This window comes from Corvus hawaiiensis, chromosome 4, assembly GCF_020740725.1.
Source record: "Corvus hawaiiensis isolate bCorHaw1 chromosome 4, bCorHaw1.pri.cur, whole genome shotgun sequence".
NCBI classification, from domain to species: Eukaryota; Metazoa; Chordata; class Aves; order Passeriformes; family Corvidae; genus Corvus; species Corvus hawaiiensis.
In genome coordinates this window covers 30,881,682-30,902,277 of record NC_063216.1, presented here as the reverse complement: position 1 = coordinate 30,902,277, position 20,596 = coordinate 30,881,682, and the positions used below count along the sequence as shown (strand labels likewise).

Here is a 20,596-nt window from a genome sequence, read left to right as displayed (position 1 = left end):
CTCATTAGAGCAGTTCAAATCATCCTGCAGATGCTTAACTTCCTTAAAATGAAGCTGTTAATATAAATGGGTTAAAAGCATTGCATTTGTTAACTCATTTGTACTCTTAGTCATTAAATGCATTCTATGAAAGTTATTTGGACTCTGAACACATCAAAATCAGGCTGCATTTGCACAACTCAATTTAAGTACAGTAAGAGAGCACTAAAGTAAAAATATCTTCCTTTGTCTTTCTCCTGCAGACTTCAAGAATTCTGGGGGAAGGGGTGGGGGGTGGTAAAAAAAAGAAGCAATTTTTTACCTCTGGATAAAAGGAAATTGAAAGGGATCTGTGGATCAGAACAGATTATTTATTAATAATGTCTGATTATATTTGGGATACAATTTTACTGAAGGAAGTATACATCATTCATGTGTAATTATATGAGGAAGGTTTGTAATTGCACTGGTCTACAGCAGCTACAGATGCCTGAACATACCCAATGTGCATGATCACCTTAAAATGATGCAGCAGCATCCAATTTTTTGGTACAGAAATTACAGACTAGAGATGGAGCAGAAAAGTTGAGTCTCCCAAATGCAATAGAGTGGAGAGACTGCTGAGAAGTCTTCTGTGGGCTAATAGACAGGAAAGTCTGTGTAGGGCTCACGTACACAGGAGGAATGTTCTGGATTTCCATGCTGGACACAAAACTGAGAGAGGAAGTAACAGCACCTGTTAGCAATACTGCAATTAGTCAGTAGCAGAAAGTAGTGGAACAAGGAGGCAGCCTGAATTGAGCATTGGTACGTGGCAAGGTTTCACAGTCTTGAGCAGTGAATGAGTTGTTTCTGCAGAAGAGTGGAGTAACCAGACGGAGAACAGCTTCTTGCAGGGATGTCAGTGAAGCAGATGATGACCTAGTTACTTCTACACATTAGAAATCCAGTTCTGTATACCTGTCATGGGACTTCTTTTCTCTCATTAGCAGCAAAATTATTGTACATTAAGTTGATTGATACATATTTTTACGTTGAGTAAATTGGCTCACTGAGTAACTGAAAGTAGAGTTTAGTTTTTCTAAGTTGGTGGATGGAGCTCAGGTGTGGGGTTTTTAAAAAAGTCTTTTAAAATCTGAACACAGTCCTTGCTGCTGTCATTTAAGCCTGGAGAAGCAGTTATATCAGCTGTCCTGAAATATCAATATCAAGTCTTCTAATTTGCAGAGACTAACTTCTGATAGCCTAGCCACTGAAGGAGTTTCTCTGGTGACTTAAAAACAAAATTAATGTAACAGACAACAGGGACATTTCTTTGTCCATTACCATTGACTCTAATTTGGTTATTTTTTCTCTCTTTTTATCTTGGATGTTTGTAAATTAATGGTCACCCCGAGTTTGAGCTACTGTCTTCCAAAGTTAGATGATGCCACAAACAAAATGCAGAGGTGTTTGAATAAGTATGGTTCACTGTCTTGCTCATCTTGGCTAATGAATGAATCAGGCATTTAAATGAAGAGCCACTTCAGAAATATGTAATAAAATTAATTCCTTTCTGTTACATGAAATTTGATGAACTGATGAACACATTTTACTCAACTTGCGTAATCAAAAGTCAAGAATAATACCAGAAGCCATTAGATCAGCAATATATATCTTAGACATCTACTAATGCTTTTATGGAAAAAAAAAAGTTTTGTGGAGAAAACAATCTCCTCACTGAATGGAAAATTTTAAATTTCAGCTGAAATTTACAAAGCAGATTATTTTTTTAAGTTACAGTGGACCCAGACTTACTAGGTTTCACACCTAGTTAATTTATTGTCTTACCTCACATGCTGGTATGTGACCATCTCCAACATCAGCACTTAGATGCTGTCAGGTACCTAGCTTAGGTGCTACAAATTCTTTGAGTTGCATGGATTAACCTAACGCCATTTGAAAGGGACAGTCTTTCCAAAAGGACAGAATACAGTGTTAAGAAACAGGTAAAAGATAAAACAAGGAACCAGGTTCTCACTGTGACAGCCAGGGTCAAACACAGAGCAATGAGGATGCCACCATATCTCAGAAAAGCCAAGAAAGACTATGTCTGAGGCTAACTTAATAACCATTAAAACAACACAAAAAGACTGTAACTGCTCAAAAAGCAGTTAAAAGAATGTAGTTTGCTATGGTTTTGCTTCACAAGTCAAAATGAGCAAGGTAGGGCATTGCACCTTCCTTTCTCCATGTTGGCAATATTTGTAAAATTCTTGCATTCATGAGGATTGTGTCTGCCTCTTCCCAAGAAAAAGGAATAGAAAGGCCTTATTTTCTCTACCTTTTATTAAGCATGGAATCTTGAAGAGTTTCTTGTAAAGGGAACAGGCATTTCTAATCTCTTTTAAATCTACATTTATGTTATAGAGTTGGTGACGTGAAAAACTGTGTTTCCTGAAATATGAACAGATTTGTGATAATGTAGGATGATGAACATGCCCCAGAAATTATTCTCCAATGTAACTCAGTAAAAGAGCTATTAGGCTGTCGAGCTTCTGCTCTAGATGTTTTAACAAATGTGAGGCGGATCCAACAGAATGACTCAGAGATAAAGGCAATGTCTAAATTTGTTGTTAGTAACTATTGTTAGTCACTAGGAAAATCCCAAACCCACACATGTTTCTGTGTCAGTTCTAGTATATAATAATGTCTGGATTCTGGGAATTGGGATTGACTGGGCTGGATATTGTCCTGGTTTTAGCTAGGGTAGTTAATTTCTTCTCAGAAACGGTTACAGTGTTGTGTTTTGGGTTTGGAGTAAGAATGGTGTTGATAACACACTAATGTTTTGGTTTTTTGATAAGCTGTGTTTCTCCTAAGTCAAGGACTTTTTTTAAACTTGTCTCAGGCTCTGCCAGTGAGGGGGTACACAAAAGAAACTGGGAGAGAGCATAGCTGGGACAGGTGACCCACACTGACCAAAGGGATATTCCATACCAAAGAATGTCATGCCTGGCATATAAACTGGGGGGAGTTACCTGAAAGGGAAGATTATTTGGGTTCAGGAAGGGGGTTTGGGTATTGGTTAGCTGATAGTGAGCAATTTCATTGTTCGTCGCTTGTTTTTCCCTTATTATTATCATTATCACTATCATTTATCATTAATATTGTATTTTACTTTATTTTCAATTTCAAAATATATTCAATTTCAATTTCAAACTGTTCTTATCTCAACCTATTAGTCTTACTTTGATTCTCCTCCTCATTCCACCAGGGGGAAGGAGGGTAGAGAGGCGGGGTTGAGGAAGCGACTGCATGGTGCTTAATTCCCAGCTGGGCTTAAAACCAGAACAGCCACTCAAAAACAATGTCAAAAAATGCACAATACAGGGTGTAATGGATGCACTACAGGAGGAGATGATTTTTGTGACAGAAGTTAAATTGCTAAAGTTAATTATAACCAGCTTGAATAAAGTCTGAATTGCCAGTTTTTAAATGCCAGCTGTTCTTATGTCATGCAACTGAGTTTTTGTTATTCTGTGTTGACAATGCTGATTTATTCTGCCTAAAATGAGTGGCATATTACATGTTGTTTACAAGTCAAAATAGAAAAACCTTTGAGGCCTTTAAATGTTACAGTAAGTCTGGACAACATTGTATAATGTTAACTTCTGTAATGCTGTGCTCCAGGTGAGAAGGGAAGAGAAAGGGCAAGAAAACTCAATGCAAACTTTATTTACGGAAAAAGTAGAGACACTTGCCCCCACAGTGAGATCCTTCAAACAGGCTCTTCATTCACCATGCAGGGAAAGGAGCAGCTGTTCAAACAGTTATGAGAGACAGTGCCTTTCACAAAACATGGAGAATAGGTCACTTATAGCTCCAACCGTCCCAGAAGGCTGCAGTAGAGGAGAAATCTGTGGAATTACCTCTGTTGTCCTGGCAATGTGTGGTGTAGAATGTCTCTTTGCGTAGGATGATTTCTTGGGCAATGATCCCATAGCTGTATACATCACCCTTCTGAGATACATCGGCGTGACGGAGATGCTCAGGAGCTGTCCACAGGTCTGAAGATCCAGATGGCAATGGGGGATGATGTAAAGGGGGAAGGGAGAGAAGTAATTGAAAAAAGGGTGATCCTTCTCAGAGCATCCACTGGCTCTAATGATATTTCCTTTTACTCTTTTCATATCCAATCCAGAGCCCACTGGTATTGTGTATTTCCTACTTTAGCATTTTTCTTGAGAAGCTGACATCAGTACAGGTTAGATAAACCTCTGAGGTAGCTTTCAGTTTTCTGGGATTTGCTGACCCTGCTACTTTCCACTGTAGATGCAGACTCTTACACCTTCAGAAAAGTTATGGCTATTGGCAATGAACTTGCTTTTCTTAGCTACATTTCACAGGCTTCTTAGAAATAGCCGATGTATCTGTATAAGACCAAGGAATGCCAGTGCTATAATAAAAAAACCCTGAGCCATAAACTATTGAGCTAGGAGATGCAAGGAGTTTTTTATGCACAGTGTCTGATGAAAAGACTGCCATATTTCCCAATGGCCTTGATATCATGAAGCTATTGAAATAATTCTCAAGTGCTTTTGAGCCTGACATAGTATTACCTGCTCATAACTACTTGCTTTCTACAGAAATTATTAATCTGTATTTCTAGTGCAATGAGCACCATTGTACCTCAAAACCAGAATGCTACCATGGTACAACAGCTGCGACATGCTGGTGACGTACCATAACAGTGACCTGAACACAGTGACCCTGAAGACAGTGTTATGATATCAGGCTGTAACATCCAGCCACAATGAATCTGTAGATCTCTTGTGAAACAGTGAGTTTCAAGGACATAGACTGAGTAACCGGAAATTCTGAGGCTGCTTATAAGCAATAGAAGATAAATACATTACAATGTAATAATAATATAAAATTAAATAAGAAACTTTTAAAATTAAGAATGAATAGAACATTTATGTTCAGTGCACTTTTCTTAGTCCTTTTTTATGTTCTTATTGCTCCTCTTGAGTATGTTTGTGTCTGAACGTAAAAACTTTCTCCAAACCAGTTGCAACCAGTTTCTTCTCAGGTCATATGCTGCAGTTACAGCACAGTGCCGTGCTTATTGTACCCCAAGCTCTACTCTACAGATTCATATGACATAATTTCAGAGGGGCTCATCTTTTCACTCCAGATCAAGTAAGAAGGAAAAGATGAGTAGAAAGGAGTGTTCTATTTTACAGAAATATTCTATGAATGTGAGGTGAATAAAAAATGTAAAGAAAAGCTATTAATATTATTCCAATCTGAGCATATATTACTAGATTCCTACCTAAGGAAAGAAAAGCGAGTTATCATTGCATATCAATACAGATTTCTTCAAGAGTTATCAGAGTCATGCTTGTTAATGTTTAAATGATACCACAGAGCACCATAGTAACACATGTATCTAATCAATTACGAGATTTATGGTAAATTAACTGCTTTTTTTCTTCACACAATTTCAGTATTACTGCTGAAGAGAGCTGTTTGCATGAAGGACTTGGATACTGAAAATGTTTCTTACACTGCAGTCACAGGTGAAATCTCTGTTTTCTAAACTAAAAGTTGGATATTCATCTTTCCTTCCTTCTCACACTAATTTCTTTCTCTACCTGCTAGTAATTCTTTCGTTGTGTTATTTAAGTTAAAACAATATAATGGCTGCTATAATATGAATCAAAGTCGCATTGTTTTGTACTGTGTAGAAGATGTAATTAGACCCTACTGGTCTATGAAGATAAGAAAATTCCATTGAGTTGGAAACCATGAAGGAGAGTCCAGTTAGGCATTTTTTACCTTTCCTTGGAGGCAGAATTGAATTACAGCCAAAATCAGTGATCTTCACTACCATGCGATTGTCTACTACACAGTTTGTGGATTTGAGTCGACCATGGACTTCAGTTTTGCTTGAGTGCAGGTAAGACATCCCCTGTGGTTGACAATAAAAGACAAAGAAAGCAAACTACATGTGAGACACTCAGATGTTACCAGACTCAACAAGAATGTGAATATTAGCATAATATCTGTGCAAGTAATTAAATGGACTTCATCTGCAATGTATATGTATAAATCACATTTCCCTTTCATATTATTATTTTACAAAGGAGACTTTCCAAGACATTAGGAACAGTCAATATTACAAAATAAGGAAATGGATCCTGTCATGGAAGGCCATCCTTCCTTTTAGTTAACAACATGGCATCTTGGGTTTTGTCAACATTAGAACACAATTAAGCAATTAAGGAAATGTATTTCCTCCCACAAAAGTTGTAATTTCACTTGCTATAAATGTTTTCTGGTAAATTAAATATAGATTTCTTGGAATGTCACACAAAGAAGTGCTTCCAACTACATTGGAATGTAGTTGGAACTACATGTTCATCCAACAGACACAATAGGTGTGAGAGGAATTGCTCCTTATGTCTGTGAAGATCGCCATACACCAGAGACGTTATTTGAAACATTGCAGCAGATCCTCTAACTGCAAAGCAGAGGGCTCAAGAGCAGAGTGTTAGATGATGTACAAGGGCTTAGATCAGACAGGGGATCAGACTAGACAGTCATAAAGGTCTCTGCTGACCTGACTGTTTATGGTTTTCTCTGTACAAGTCAATACATACCAGCTATCCATGAGCTAAACTTGAAGCAAGAATGAGGCCTGGCCAATGCAGTTTCACCTTTATTTCCTGAGATTCAGACTCTTGACTCACAACACACACAGGCATACAGAGATGTGTAGCTTGCCCCTTTTTACTCATGGCCTCTGAAATGATCTGATTTAGTCTAAGACACTTAAATATGGTGCAATACATAAGAAGGGGCTAGCACTGAGGCACAGCAGGACAAGACATTATTAAGTGGGCGTCAGCTCAAGAAGGGAGTAGGTATGCTAATTTGTACCCTCTTGCTATTATTTATTCTGTTTCATCTCACTCTTCTGAACTACTTAAACTCACACCTACTTATAGCCTACTGATGGTTGTTCTTCTTCCTATAGTCCTCTTTTCTTTGTGCTCAGTATATGAAGTGCAATCTATATCCTGTGGAAGCCAGAACGGGTATGTAATATCTGTTTAGTTTCTTCTCTGAATGATCTCCCACTTAGACTCCTACATGTATAGCTCATCCTTTTGTGTAACTGGTAGATAGAATTTAATCAGTGTTACAGCTCATGTGGTCATGAATACACTGTATGCCATGCTGGGTTTTCTTTTCAAATACTGGGTTACCCATAATTGGGAATGGATCAGCAAATGCTGAGATCACTGAGAGATCACAAGAGATCACTGAGACATGAGCTGAGTTTTAGGCAGAGCAGATGTATGTCTGAGACACAAGCAGCCTGCAAAAGATGCAATCTCTGAAGAATGTTGTTGGACTGGTTATCCTGTACCTATCTAGACCATGCCAAATTTACAGAGTGTGCGCACACTATACCCAAGGAACACATTTCTTGATTAGGCAGATTTTAGCATGCAGCCCTGATGACGCTACCCAAGATGTTTTGCCTGTTTAGGCCCTATTTTTGTTTTAGGCCCTATTTCCTCCAGCAGCGTCTTCTTCCAGCTCCTGTTTTCATTGGCCACAAAATATTCCCATTGCAGAATTCCCAGTTAGTATCAGGATCAAATGACAGGCAAAGGTAATTTAGATTTCCTTATCCCAAGGCTTTCTTGTTAACAATTTCTGGAGGCAAAGGTCTTATAGACATACCTGATAAAATTTTCCTCTTTCCTTCCCACTATCCTATGCACCTACCTGAAAACACAGAACCTATTAAGAACCCACAATGTGATTTTCAAAATTTATAATGACTTTCAGTACAATAGTTTCAAATACTTGAGGATTCTTGTAATCTCTGCTCTGGAGCTCTGAACCTTTAGTTCTGACTGACAATCCTTTTTCTGGCACAATGCAAGAATATTACAATCCCTTGCACAATATCCTGCAGCAGCCACTTATTTAATAAATAGCATTGCAACTACAGTGTATGCACTAGTAACTACAAGGCTTGATTACTGCAATTCCCTCTCAGCAGACCTTTCATCAGAGTTCTTTGGTCACATGTAGCTACAAAGGTGGTCCTATCAATCCTAGAGGCAGCTACGATAGCAAAAAAAAAAAGGGGGAGGGGGAAGTAAATGGAGTAGATTTAGGGCTTCCTCTTTGGCCACCCCACCTTCTCTATTGAACTAGAGACTGCTCCAAGAATAGTCATCACTTTGCTGCTTGTACCAGGGAATACAAGTGATCCAACCTTTGTTCAGAAAAAGATGCAGCAGCTTCTTGTGCCAGATGAAGAGCAGGCATAGTATGAGGACTGTTTGGGCCATAGTAAAAGCAGAGTGTATGAAAATGGTGGCATGGAGAGGGAGAAGCATCTCAAAAGGAAGGCAAAGAAACTGCTGCACCTGGTCATAGGTATTTTAACAGCCTGGAGAGCTGTGGCTGGTCTTGAAAAGGATAGATACTGAGAGAGGAATTGGAGCTGAGAGGCCATGAAATGACTTCTGTAAAAAGAAAAGCAATTCAAGTAAATATAGACAGGATGCTTGGAGGTTTAGAAGATGCGGTTTGGAAAAAGCAATACAAGAATTTCATGGAAATGTCTAGGTCCCAGAAGCTTCACCACAGCATCAAATCAAGGAATAGGAGAGGTTGGCAGATCATCCAAATGACAGTAATTTTCCTCATATTCCTAGGTACATACAAGTTTTCATGAAGAGTTTGTGAACCATCTCTACTAACTAGCTAATAATGCTGAGGAGCCATTCCACATAATGGATGCTGTGTGCCAATCCAGCCTCAAGTGCCACGTCCCCTTTACCAATGGTGCAGCAAATGACTGGCTGTGAATTCTCAGTACAAGTGCAGTCATTGGGCATTTGGTCACTTTTTCAGAGGGACTGGGATTTCTCTCTCCTCATAAACAGAGACAGTACTAATCCTTATTTTCTAAAGAAACATCTGAAGGTGAACTGCAAATAGTTAAAAAATACCCTGGGTTTTGATATGTTTTAAGGAGGAAGGAAAACTCCTCTGCTGCTATTTAAAATGAAACTTAATGCTGAACATTAACTGAACTTGAAAGTCATTAACAAGGCCAACAAACTGTTACAATTTGGATTAAGGGGGCTTTAATAAAGCACAAGATTTTCAATATCTCTTTAGAACAGACACGGTGGAGTCATTCATTGTGGAGACCAAATCTGAACTGGTGCATGTAGGGAAATAGGAGGACCGTCCAACTGCAAACCAGCAATAGGAAGAGAAGAGCAGCCAAGCACTAGCAAAAAGAAGTGATTCTCTACATTATCTGTAGAGGTATAATGAATTATTACACCAGTGAATTACAAAGGCTCCTTAACTACTAACTGAACAGTTACAAGTCTCTAATGCAGAATAGAATTTCCTTTACTATGCATATTGATTTTTCCTACCACAAGGACCTAAAAGGCAAAGATCTGTTGAAAGCTACTGAAAACCAGCTTGGTTTCTATACAAGATTAATTTCTTCCCTCTCAAACTGCTTGAAATGGATAGCTGTAGTGAGAAACTAGACTTTCTCACTCTAGTGAGAAAATCAGGATGGTACATAAACAGATTGTTTAGAAAAAGTTGATCCCATCTCTGGATACATATTAGAATAATTCCATGATTTGAAAAAATACAGTTTTGCTTTGTATGCTTTACCTGAGGCCACAAAGCAGTGTGTTTTGAGGAGCTTGTGACTGCATAAGCCCTAGTTATTAAAACCATTGGTCAGCAGATTGTAACCCTCTGATCTTTGGGCCACATTTCTTTGGGGTATACTTTATTTGTTTATTTATAAATAGCCCAAAGCCAGTTCTGGTCCCTATTTCCTCCTTCAGTCTGAAAGCCAGTGGCTTCTCCTGCCTCAGATACCTGTCCCCAGAGGAGAAAAGACTGGAAAGGCATACAGCTCTAAGAAAGAAGAAGACCTTGAGAGCGACACTCCTCTGAGGATCAGTTTTGTAAGACAGGACAGGTTGATTAACATTGCACCATCAGCAGTCCACTTACCTTGGCAATATCATACATGACGGAGATTTTAAATTCCCAGTCCATGAACGTGCCATCAGGGTAGGATATTTTATCATTTAAAACATCCTGTGAAGAGAAGTTTTTCAGGGAAAAAGCAGAAGATGAGATATGGGTATCCAAGTTGCACACCTTTCAACCAGCAACTTTGTTTTTTATAGAGAGTACATGCACTAGAACAGAAGTTGAATCAAAAAACCAGGGAATATTAAATATATATTAAGTTTACACAGAGCTAGGAAAGAGGGTTTTGTGCAATTAAGAATAGGTTGTGAATTTGGTCTTGAAAACAAGTCTTTAATAACACAAAATAGCTGAGAAACAAATGGTCAAGTTGTGCAAGAGGAAGGGAGAGGATTTTCCATGTTTTGTGCTCACAGTCCATTTCCCACCAATTTACTCCTAGCTTTACAAGTTCAAAGTAAACTGTTGCTTTATCTATGCCTGCCAGTCGTTTACAGTTCTTTCAGCCACGATGACATCCACTGCCACATCCACATCCACTGCCAGAAGTAAACTTCCATGAATATGCCAGTTTACCAGAAAATAACTTAGAGAGAACAATTATTTTGCTGCCTTGCTGTGAGTTTGTTCCAGAGACCACTGCTACTGATGACAGTCTTTGTATGATCACAGAAGCAGAGACAATATACACCCACAGAAGAGCTGATGATTATCACTTCATTATTAGCACTGAAATAATATTGGTAGTAATAAACAATAAGTCTTTCCATAATTTTGCCAGCATCAATTTACTACAATTTATCAATGTTTCTTTTTATAAACAAAAATTAAGGGTTGTTGTCCCGTATAATGCAGAACTTGCCATTTTTCTCCCTTACTAATATGGAATATATACTTTTTTCTGTCCTCACACACTCTGTGGTACATAAGCACATCAGCAGAGACAACAGTTACAGCTTGGAAAATAAAGAAAAAGTTATATCCTATATGCTTCCAATAGGGGAGACAATACAAATACTGGCTGTTGCTGTGACCTGGGCCTGTACTTTTTCTTGGCTCCACCTCACCTCATCCTCTTGCTGCTGAGAACCATTAAAGTGACACAGCAGCACCTGGGGAGGGACGGAGAGAACCAAGCAAGGGAGAGGAAACCACCACTTGCTCAGTCCATGACTGCTGCATGAGGGCCAAAGACACAGAGATGGGGATTTCTTTTCTTTGAAATTTGATAATTTTGGGGTAGAAGGAGACCTTTAAAACTCTTTACCCTCAGAGAACCTCTTTCGCAGTACTCAATCACCCCAAAGATCATGGTGTCTATCTTCACGGTGCCATAGAACTTGGTCAGGTTGTAATAATCAATCTGTAGGAGCTAGAGCAGAAACAGTTCATCTGTTTTTAAAAGCAATCATTTTTCATACAGAAACACAGGTCATGGATATTTGTGTGACATGGTTTTTTTATCTCAGGCCCTGATAAGATGTATGAGTTTCCCTTAAACCAGAGTGTATTAAGGCACTGAGTGAAGTACTTGAAGACATTTGTCATTCCAGAGCCTTCTGGATTAGGGAGATAAGAATGGCTGCTGTTGGATACTGCAAGCTAATTCCAGAGCCCATTATAGTATCTATTATTTCCTCTCTATCAAACCTCCCAGCTGACCAGAATAGCCATTGTGAATGACAGAATGTTGTGAATCAGTCAGTAAATGAGCAAATAATAAAAATTTAATGATGCTGCATGATATTATGGACTTCGTCCATTTAAATAGACAACTGTAGTTTACTTTGAGGTATTTTTAGAGTTTATTGAATTCACAATATAGCAGTGTTGTGTAAAAGGAAAGCCATTCAAAACAAGATGCAGTACTGCAGCCAAATTAATCTCCTGTGTTGAAAGAGTCTGTATGCAGAAGTCAGCAGAGAGTAACTTATATTTAAAGAGCGGCACTTGGCATTCAATAATAAGATTTAACTACAGCGTTCTGCTACTGATGAATTAGCATGATATGAGCCAAAAGAGTCCAGTGCTTTTTAGCATCAGCTATAAAAATTGATTTAGTAAGGCCATATGACAGCACATGTATTTAGTAAGGCCATATGACAGCGCGTGAATTACTTCATTCATCCTCAGCTTGACTGGCACACAGTTCAGACTCTGAAGTGGTGATGAGATCACATAACAAAGATAAAGTTCATCAAGCAATATCCTTTGAGGAACTCATTACCTGTCCACCTCACAAACATGCACAAACATATGGCTGTTGGAGTTGACAGTGGAAAGCAATGACTTCACTCATAGACTCCATCCCACCCTCCTGTGTGCAGTTCCTATGTGCAACAGTTACCTTGTTTAGTTCTATTTTTTGCTTCTCTGAGAAATTACCATCACTGTTTTTGAGATCCTTTAGGATCACCACCTGAAGGAAAAATACCAGTGCAGAAAAAAAATCATAGGTTTAGTACAACAGCAATTCATGTTTCTTTTCCAAGAAATGTCCATACAAAGAAATACTTCAGAAACACCTGCCTACTGCTTCACTGTTGGAGTTTCAGTTAATCAGCTAATAAGTACTGGAGCTATACTTTCTTCAAAGGATTTAGATCTAATAACTGTGCAGATTTTAACTCAACAAGAATATTCCTCAGTCAGGCAGACAGCTCTACTGAATGCACAAGAATTGCCATGTAAATGGCCTGTCCTCCATTAACCTGTTCATCTCTTCAGTACCAAAATGTATCACATTTCTGGTCCCTGTGTTTATGCTTCTGTGCTCCTGGGCTAGAGGTTCATGGAGTCTAATATTTAGCCTTCTGTCAGTAAACAAAATACAAAGCAGCTGACAGGGAACAAATGCCTTACCCCTTCCATAAGAACAAACCATTTTGCAAGGTCAGGGGAGGTGGAATGACCTCCCAAAAAGTGCCCTCCTAAAGGTGAGGAAGGGAGCATGGACACTGCAGTCAGGTTACCTTCTTGTCATACTTGCCCTGGCGCAGTCTCTGGGTGGTGTCACGTCTCTTATCTTCATCAATCTGAGAACAAAGAAGAATAATTAACTTGCAATTATCACGTACTCCCCACTTGACAGGTCCAGAGAGATTAGTAATGTCTTTGTGTATCACACAGAGAAGCTTAAGCCTCTCTCTCTAGGGAGGGTCACTACATGCCACAGAAAGTGTGGGACATCCGTGCCACTCCCAGGCCCTCCACCTGCTGTTTTCATGCTCTTGGGCATTACAGAGGCATAACAAAGCACTGGGAAATCATTTGTAACAGAGACTGGAAGTCAATACCCAGCCCATTCCTCCATCACAAAATGAGCTTTACTGATGGGAACAGGTATATTCTATTAGTGAGCAATAGATGTGGAATACTCTCATTTTCTTCAATATAGCAAGTATGTTTAAAAAAAAAAAAAAAAAGTTAACAGATCCTAGTCCTACCAGAGCCATAGGGTGCTGTAGTCAGAACATGTCAAAACCCCAGCATTGATGGTCTTTAGGAGACAGAATCCAAGACCCAGCTTTGGGCATTGTGCTTCTCTTACCTTCAAACTAACATGACTTGTCTCACTGGTCTCCAGAGGCAAGATTTCCTCAGGTGATATATGGGACCATTTCTTCCACCGGCGCTCATTATCTCTCCTGTACTTCCTGAAGAACAAGAGAGTGTTTTGGAATATCCTCCCAGTGAACCGAAACCCACAACAGGAGATTAGGACAGGGAAGCATCTAGTGTCAGGATGACACAAGGATGGTGTGTCAGGCTGATGAGACTTGAGCACAAGCCCTGTGGCTCTCATTCAGTTTGATTTGATACACTTTAATTCCCCTAGCTTTGGGAAAGCCTAAATGCTCATTCAGTTCTATAGCAGAACAGAACAGATTTAGCAGAACAACTGCTAGGCAACTGCCAGAGTCTCAGGGGTGATCAGAAGAATTCAAAGCATAAAGGGCCACCTGGATTTTATATAGTTTTCTCCTCCATGTTATTGAATGTACTTGGAAGAGAGGTCCCACAAACAAATGCAAGCCAAAGGAAGTCCTGCCATCAACAGTGGATAGTTAGAAATGGTGTGAATGCAATGCCAGGAGAGGAGGTAACAACAGCGTTGAGATGAGGTGCCTTTTTGTGGGTGTCTCTTGTATTCTGCACATTTTGTAAAAATGAGGGAAGAGTCCTTGGAAACGGGAGAAAGAAACTGCTGTCTCCCCTGCAAAAATTCAGAGTGAGCACTGTCTTGTCTTACAGAAAAGCTACAAGACAGCTAGTGCTCATCAACTTACCTCCTAACTTGTGCAAGTCCTTCCTCTACTAAAAAAACCCACAGGACTGACTGGAGAGTTTGCAGGAGAATCCTAACACACTGAGGACTGCTGGCAAAATCTCCAAATGACAGAACCCATACTATTGACTAATAACACAAATATTCCCTTTTTCGATACATTTTTAGCATATATTTGCATAAGAAAAGGTAGAGCAACAATTGCAGTAAGAACTGTTTTTCTCAGTTCTAACTTGTAGAAAGGATTAGGATGCACTACAGTTCAAACTGGTGTCAGCTGCTGATTAAGAACATTTCAAACTGAATTAAAATCTACTAGGTCTAATATTTAGTTATATGTTTTTCAGGATTTGGACTTTTCACTTTGCAGTCAGAACGACACAGGTAGCTGTGGAATGGTTCAAGTGTCCTAGAAACTTAGGAGATAAAGAAGGAATAATGAGGCATTTTGTTGATTTTTGTAGGAGTTTCTCTTCTCCTTTGCTTGTTAGGGGATAATCTTTGGCAGGAATTATATTTGAGAAGCTTGCTATTATTTTGACACTAAAAGTACAAGTTTTATTCTAAAAATTCTCAGAAATCTCTTCTATATTTGATGCTTGAGAATATCACAATGATATGTATACAATAATAATCTAATCACCTAAACAGAATCTTTAGATTTTATGCATCTGCAAATACGGAAAAATACAGAATCTTTTACAAGTCCATACTTTTTGTTTATTAATTTTCATAGGCATTGCAAACTTTACTGTCTGTTTATATGTTAGTGCTTAGATGTGACAATGATTAGCTCCTACATATTTTGAGTACAACTGTATGTATAAGAATTGTGTATCCTTATCTTTGATTTTTTTCTCGCTTTAGTTAGCAAGGCAGATTGGTCTACTTAAAATAATAAAGCCTGAGCAGCATCTGTTTCTAATAAACTTTTCTTGAGATCTGATTTTCTTGCTTTTTCTGAAGTTCTCCGATATATAACAAAGATACAGAATGAAAATGGATGCACAATGAAAATGGTAAGATACTTTTTTTAAAGATTAAAGAAAATCATATACTTTGGAACTGTGGTGGGATTTCTTCCATCAAAAGGAGGCATCAATGGTTTCTATTCTGCTCTTTCCATAATGATAAAGCTGGACTGTGTTATATGCATGAAATTCCAAGCTGTTAGAAAAATTGTTATGTAGGGTTAAAAATTGTTATGGACTGTGTTGAAGGAATGGATCCATGCAATGCAAACACCAAAACCTCATGCTGTTTTGACTCCTACAGTGACTCAAGAGAAATACCACCTTCTAGATTGAACTTTTATGTCACCAATACATTAAAGAAATATAAGTGAATCCCAAGAAAGCCAAAGATGTGTAGTAAAGTAGAAAAATTCTGAAGATTGGTCTGAGACTTCTGTTTCTGTGTATATATAGGAAACAGAGCTTTTTAGCAGATGCAGGAACACTGAGCCTTGCTGCATCTTCTCCCTTATTAACCCGTCATAACCACACTATGGATGCAAGCACTACTTGGCATATACCAAAGAGTTCACCCAGGGCCAACCTCATAGGTATGTAAGGTAAGCTAATGAATGGCTCTTCAAGGAGAGATCAGAGGCATTGTCCTAGTTGGAAAACTGTTCAAGGACAAACAAACAGAAAGCCAAAGGGTTTGGTACCTTAGAATCAGCAAAGAGATGATCAGAACCAGAATCACAATTCCTGTGAGTGTAAAGACAGCAATAGTCAATACGTGTGGGCCTGCAGAAAAGAAAAAATTAAATATAAATTACTTCATGGAGGATGCTGAAAAGCAACATTGTATTTAAGAAATTACCTTCACACATGTGCAAATCACAGTAGCTGACCAAGGATACTTTTTGGTCACATCCAAATTGAGAGGTTTTGGTAAAGTCCAGCACTGCCTTGGGATGACACACACTTGCCTCTTTCAATGCCAGATGAAGCATGACCCAGAGCAGTGCAGTCTTACATCCCCACCTGAGGCACAGGCAATCTGTAGGGCCACCCAGGCAGTGGTGCTACTGAGTGGACTGTACTCTTCAGTAGGAAATTAATATGCTATAGAGGGAAATTAATCTGGTGGCAGCACAAAGCCAGTGAAGTGTCCTTGGAAGCTGCCAGGTGCCAAACGGTTTGAAAATCATGTTGTTCAGGCATCTGAGGACTTAGACCCAAAAGCCACAGAGCACACAAGGGTTCTAATCCTGAGCAGGCAGACAGGATGAACAAGGCTGGGAACTGACTAAGGTTTTAATTTTGATTGCCTTACTGTGGAAAAGCAAACTGAAGCCTGTCTTGTATCTGTTCTTGGAGCTCGGGGGTACTGGGAAGGAAAGTTGGTGGCCACCAACTTCCTTTGAAGAATAACAGGCCATTATCACAGGGCTTCAGCTGGTGGTCACATGTCTAGAGTGTACCTACTTTAATGACCAAGTGTCTCAGGCAAAAAAGGGAGAGAAGAATCCAGTTTTGCAGATTGCCATCTTGATTAAGGACAGTAGAAGAGCTGAGTTATTCAGATTTACTGAGACTAATATACTTCTGTCTGTGCCCAGAAACAGAAATGAAGGCACACAGAAAAAAATGATCAAGTGTAAAAATTAGTAAATAAATAAAAAGCAAGTTTACGCACACTAGCTGCCTTCAGAATCAAGCAGCCAGTTGAGGAGGGATTTTCAACATACCAATTTTTGTGCCTGCATCTGACATAGGATTCAGTTTATGAACTCCTCCGGATTTTGGACCCAGATTTCTCCTTTGATTTTTCTTGTTTTGGGTATCACATCTACCCACCTTCTCTCAGTATGTTCATCAGTCTAAGGGCTTCATGGTAATTTAGTATTAATCTGATGCTCTCTGATGAAAACCATCAGTACTATAGTTTCCCTCCACAAGTTAAGTCACCACTATAAAGTGAGAGATAAATGAGAATGTGCAAAGAAATTTTGCATGAAAATTCTCTGAAACTTCAGGTTTGTGAATTGTGGCTTGCATCTTAACAGTGAACAGATTATAGTTTCCCATGAAAGCGCTGTGGGACTGTAATTTCCCTTTCCTGAGGTTCTGCTACCACCTTCTGGCTCTTAGTCTTACAACAGGCAGAGGGAGAGTGCATCACAAATTAACTGGTCCTCTGGAACCAGAAACGTTTGTGTATTGAAGATTGATCTTATCCATGTTTAGAATGAGGATTAAAACTTTATGAATAAGGGGGAAATATGAATGAACCCCCCTTTTTTTTCACAGAATACTAGGAGGAAGATAGGCAGCAGAACTGGATCAAGCTGTTCTCAGTTACGGCTTAGGAAGGAATAGGGCTCGGATTGTCTGCTCTGTTCACCTACCTGGAGGAAAAAAGATATTCCAGGTTGGAAAGTTTTGACTGGCTTAAAAAAGGCACAGTGGTTACTTAAACTTTGACCATTCTCCTTTTGGGGGGGATATATTTATTTAGAATCACACTGAAGGAAGGTTTATTTTTAAAAAATGTTAAAAATAATCAAGTGCCTTTGGGAGGCAGTTTAGTTTAGTATGGCTTGGCCACAGTGTCAGGCTTCAGCTAAGCACTAGGTGTTAAACTACTGACATTTGTAGACATTGGTTTTCTGCCATTCTCTTCCCCCCCCCCCCCCCCCGTGCAGCAGCTTCAAACAAGGACATACTGAAGGGAATATTTGAAAGATATTTCGGATCCACCGAAAACACAGCATGTTGTGGGGCCCAAGGGATGGATGAGAATGGGACTGGAACAACACCGAAAAGACAGGAGCCAGAAAGCACAGAGCTCATGGAGCTGGTACAGGGAGACCCTGTGGCTGATGTGTGCAGTGTTGCAGTCTCTGCACAGACAGGACTCACAGTCATACCCAGAGAGACCAGAGATTTGACCAGAGATGAAAAATGAAAGCTTCACTGAAATCCCTCTGCTCTTCCCAGAACTAACTGGAATCTTATCAAAGCTGCTGCCTCCTCCTGGTAGCTCCCATGGGTACCTGGCAATGAACCACACTACTCCTGCTTCTCTTATGAGAGATAAGGCCTAATTTGAGCGCATCTGATTTACTTTACTGAAGAATAAAAATGTTTGAATCCATTTTACCACCTTACTGTGAAAGGACCCTTAGTTAGCAGAAGGTGTTTATCTCTCCAGTTATGCTTTACCTATTCCCTAATGGAGGCAAGCAGTACAGCAAATTAATGGGAAGCCTTTAGCGGAGACTTTTAACAGCAGCATCTCTGCATTCTCGCTGATGGAATGACTCGGGTGAACACTAACCCACTGTGCACTAACCCTTGCAATTACTGCCACTGCAATAATTTTTATTCTGCATATCACACCCTGAAGCATATGCCCTTCCCTTGCCAAGCACCATGTGGCAGCAGTCTTAAAGGGGGAAACAATCTCAGTCTGATCAGACTGACAAGGCTGTACTCTGCTACGCTGAATGACAAGGGGCTTCATCCATTCTATCCAGGAGTCACCAAAAACTCAAAAGGAGGTGGTGATTTCTGGGATTTTAAATTTAAAATTTGGGTGTAAAAAGAGCCATAACCTAGTTTCCCCTGGTCCTTCTTCAGAGAGTCAGCTCTTCTCAGAGACTTCTCCAGAGAAGAACCCTGAATCTACACAGTGCTGTGTCTTCTCCCCAGCTCCCTACAACAAGGATAAAGAGGCAAGCAGAAGCCACCATGCTCCATCAGAGATACAGAAATGCAGAGTCAGATAACTCATTATAATCTTAATTCTGCTGCCTTTCCTGAAGAGTCTTTCAAGCAATTCACACCACCACCATCTTCTAGTGAAGATTATTTGTTTGGGGGTGACTTCTTCTGAAACATCCCGTGGTATTCCCCATAATCACTGGTACAGTATCAAGTTTACAAGAGACTTAGTATCACCACCTAAACAAAATAAAGGTTTCGAACTGGACTGGAGGCAGAGAACATGGAGGGATGAGGCAGGAGAAGGAAAGATCCTGCTCTGCACCCAGCTCCTGGCATCACTGGCTGGGAGCAGTGTGATGGTAGCATGCTGGATCACACAGCAGGTAGATCTCAGGACTGTGTGACTTGTCTTCAAAGAGGTAGGTGGTAGGTTTAATGGGTGTCTCACCAGTGCCTGGAGTATCACTGGGCAGCTTGTGGTTCTTCCAGATGAAATCCGGACTGTTAGTTGCCTCACGTGTCTTGTTGTTTTGAGTGTTGAAATACAGAAGAGGTTTGAACTACAGATGTAGGAGGGAAGAAATGCAGTCAGCAGCCATGCTCTCTCTTTTGTCCTGTGCTTCAGACTACCCTTAATAAATGTATTGCCCAAACTCAAAATAATTTTCCTGCTACAGTGGTGCATTTCTCAGTGTAGCCATATGTTCGGCTGCCATATTCTTTCTCATTCATCCCCTCTCTCTGAAAATAAATTTACCAATCCCACGAAATACCAGCTGCACTTCACTTACTGAATCACCAGATTACATCAATCCTGTCAGTCTCCAGCACACCTCACATGACCCCCTTCTGGCATGCACAGCATGCCTTGGCACCCTACCACTCCTGCTGTAGTTATTTTCATCATTCTTATGCAATAGTGCAGGGCATTTTGTTTCTCCTTTCACACATAAGGTCGAACAGTTGCACTCGAGACATACATACATGATTTGCAGCCTGTGACGTGTACAGCAGGGTCAGATTGGTATCAATGTCTCCAAATTCATCTAGAGTTACAGGACCCACTACACCTGCAGACACGAGGAATTAGTCAGAAGGCTTGCATTTTCAGAAACACAAATATAGGGCAGGAAGGATGGGATAAATAAAAGGATTTCTGATACTTAGGATACTTTTCTTCTTCATGTATGTGCTAGATACATATCAGCTCAATGTGGCACTACTTCTTTAATACCACACTACATTTTCTCTACAAAATCCAATAAAATGTGTTGACCTGATTGCACTGAAGAAAAAAGTCTCCCTTTAGCTATAGGAAAATATATTTGTCAGATTTGTTCAGCATACCAAGAATGTCAGTCACCACCCTTGAAGAGACCACTTTAGAAGTGAGAAGCAAAATAGTCTGTTTCCACCTGCAGTTTGAATCTATCAGCAATAAAGGAAAGACAAGGATACTTTCATTCCCTTTACTCTTTTGAAAGCTCTAATAATAATGTTTTAACCATGTTCTTTTTGCCTTTAGCCTCCTACCTCTGTATGTCAGCAAATCTGCACATTGAGAAATTGCCTGTGTAGCACATTACAAGGATTT

At 39.6% G+C, this 20,596-nt stretch overlaps 1 protein-coding gene across 1 annotated transcript in view; it reads right to left on the bottom strand.

Moving 5' to 3' along the window:
* The window catches only part of GUCY2C (guanylate cyclase 2C), a 44,316-nt gene that overhangs the window by 10,104 nt on the left and 13,616 nt on the right, over positions 1-20,596 (bottom strand). The window contains exons 9-18 of the mRNA XM_048302685.1: positions 19,987-20,072; positions 19,451-19,562; positions 15,993-16,074; positions 13,583-13,688; positions 13,005-13,067; positions 12,380-12,451; positions 11,300-11,404; positions 10,051-10,137; positions 5,803-5,935; positions 3,891-4,028 (exon numbers count right to left, since the gene is read on the bottom strand). Coding sequence (XP_048158642.1) covers positions 3,891-4,028; positions 5,803-5,935; positions 10,051-10,137; positions 11,300-11,404; positions 12,380-12,451; positions 13,005-13,067; positions 13,583-13,688; positions 15,993-16,074; positions 19,451-19,562; positions 19,987-20,072 — 984 coding nt within the window. The remainder of the gene's footprint in view (positions 1-3,890; positions 4,029-5,802; positions 5,936-10,050; positions 10,138-11,299; positions 11,405-12,379; positions 12,452-13,004; positions 13,068-13,582; positions 13,689-15,992; positions 16,075-19,450; positions 19,563-19,986; positions 20,073-20,596) is intronic.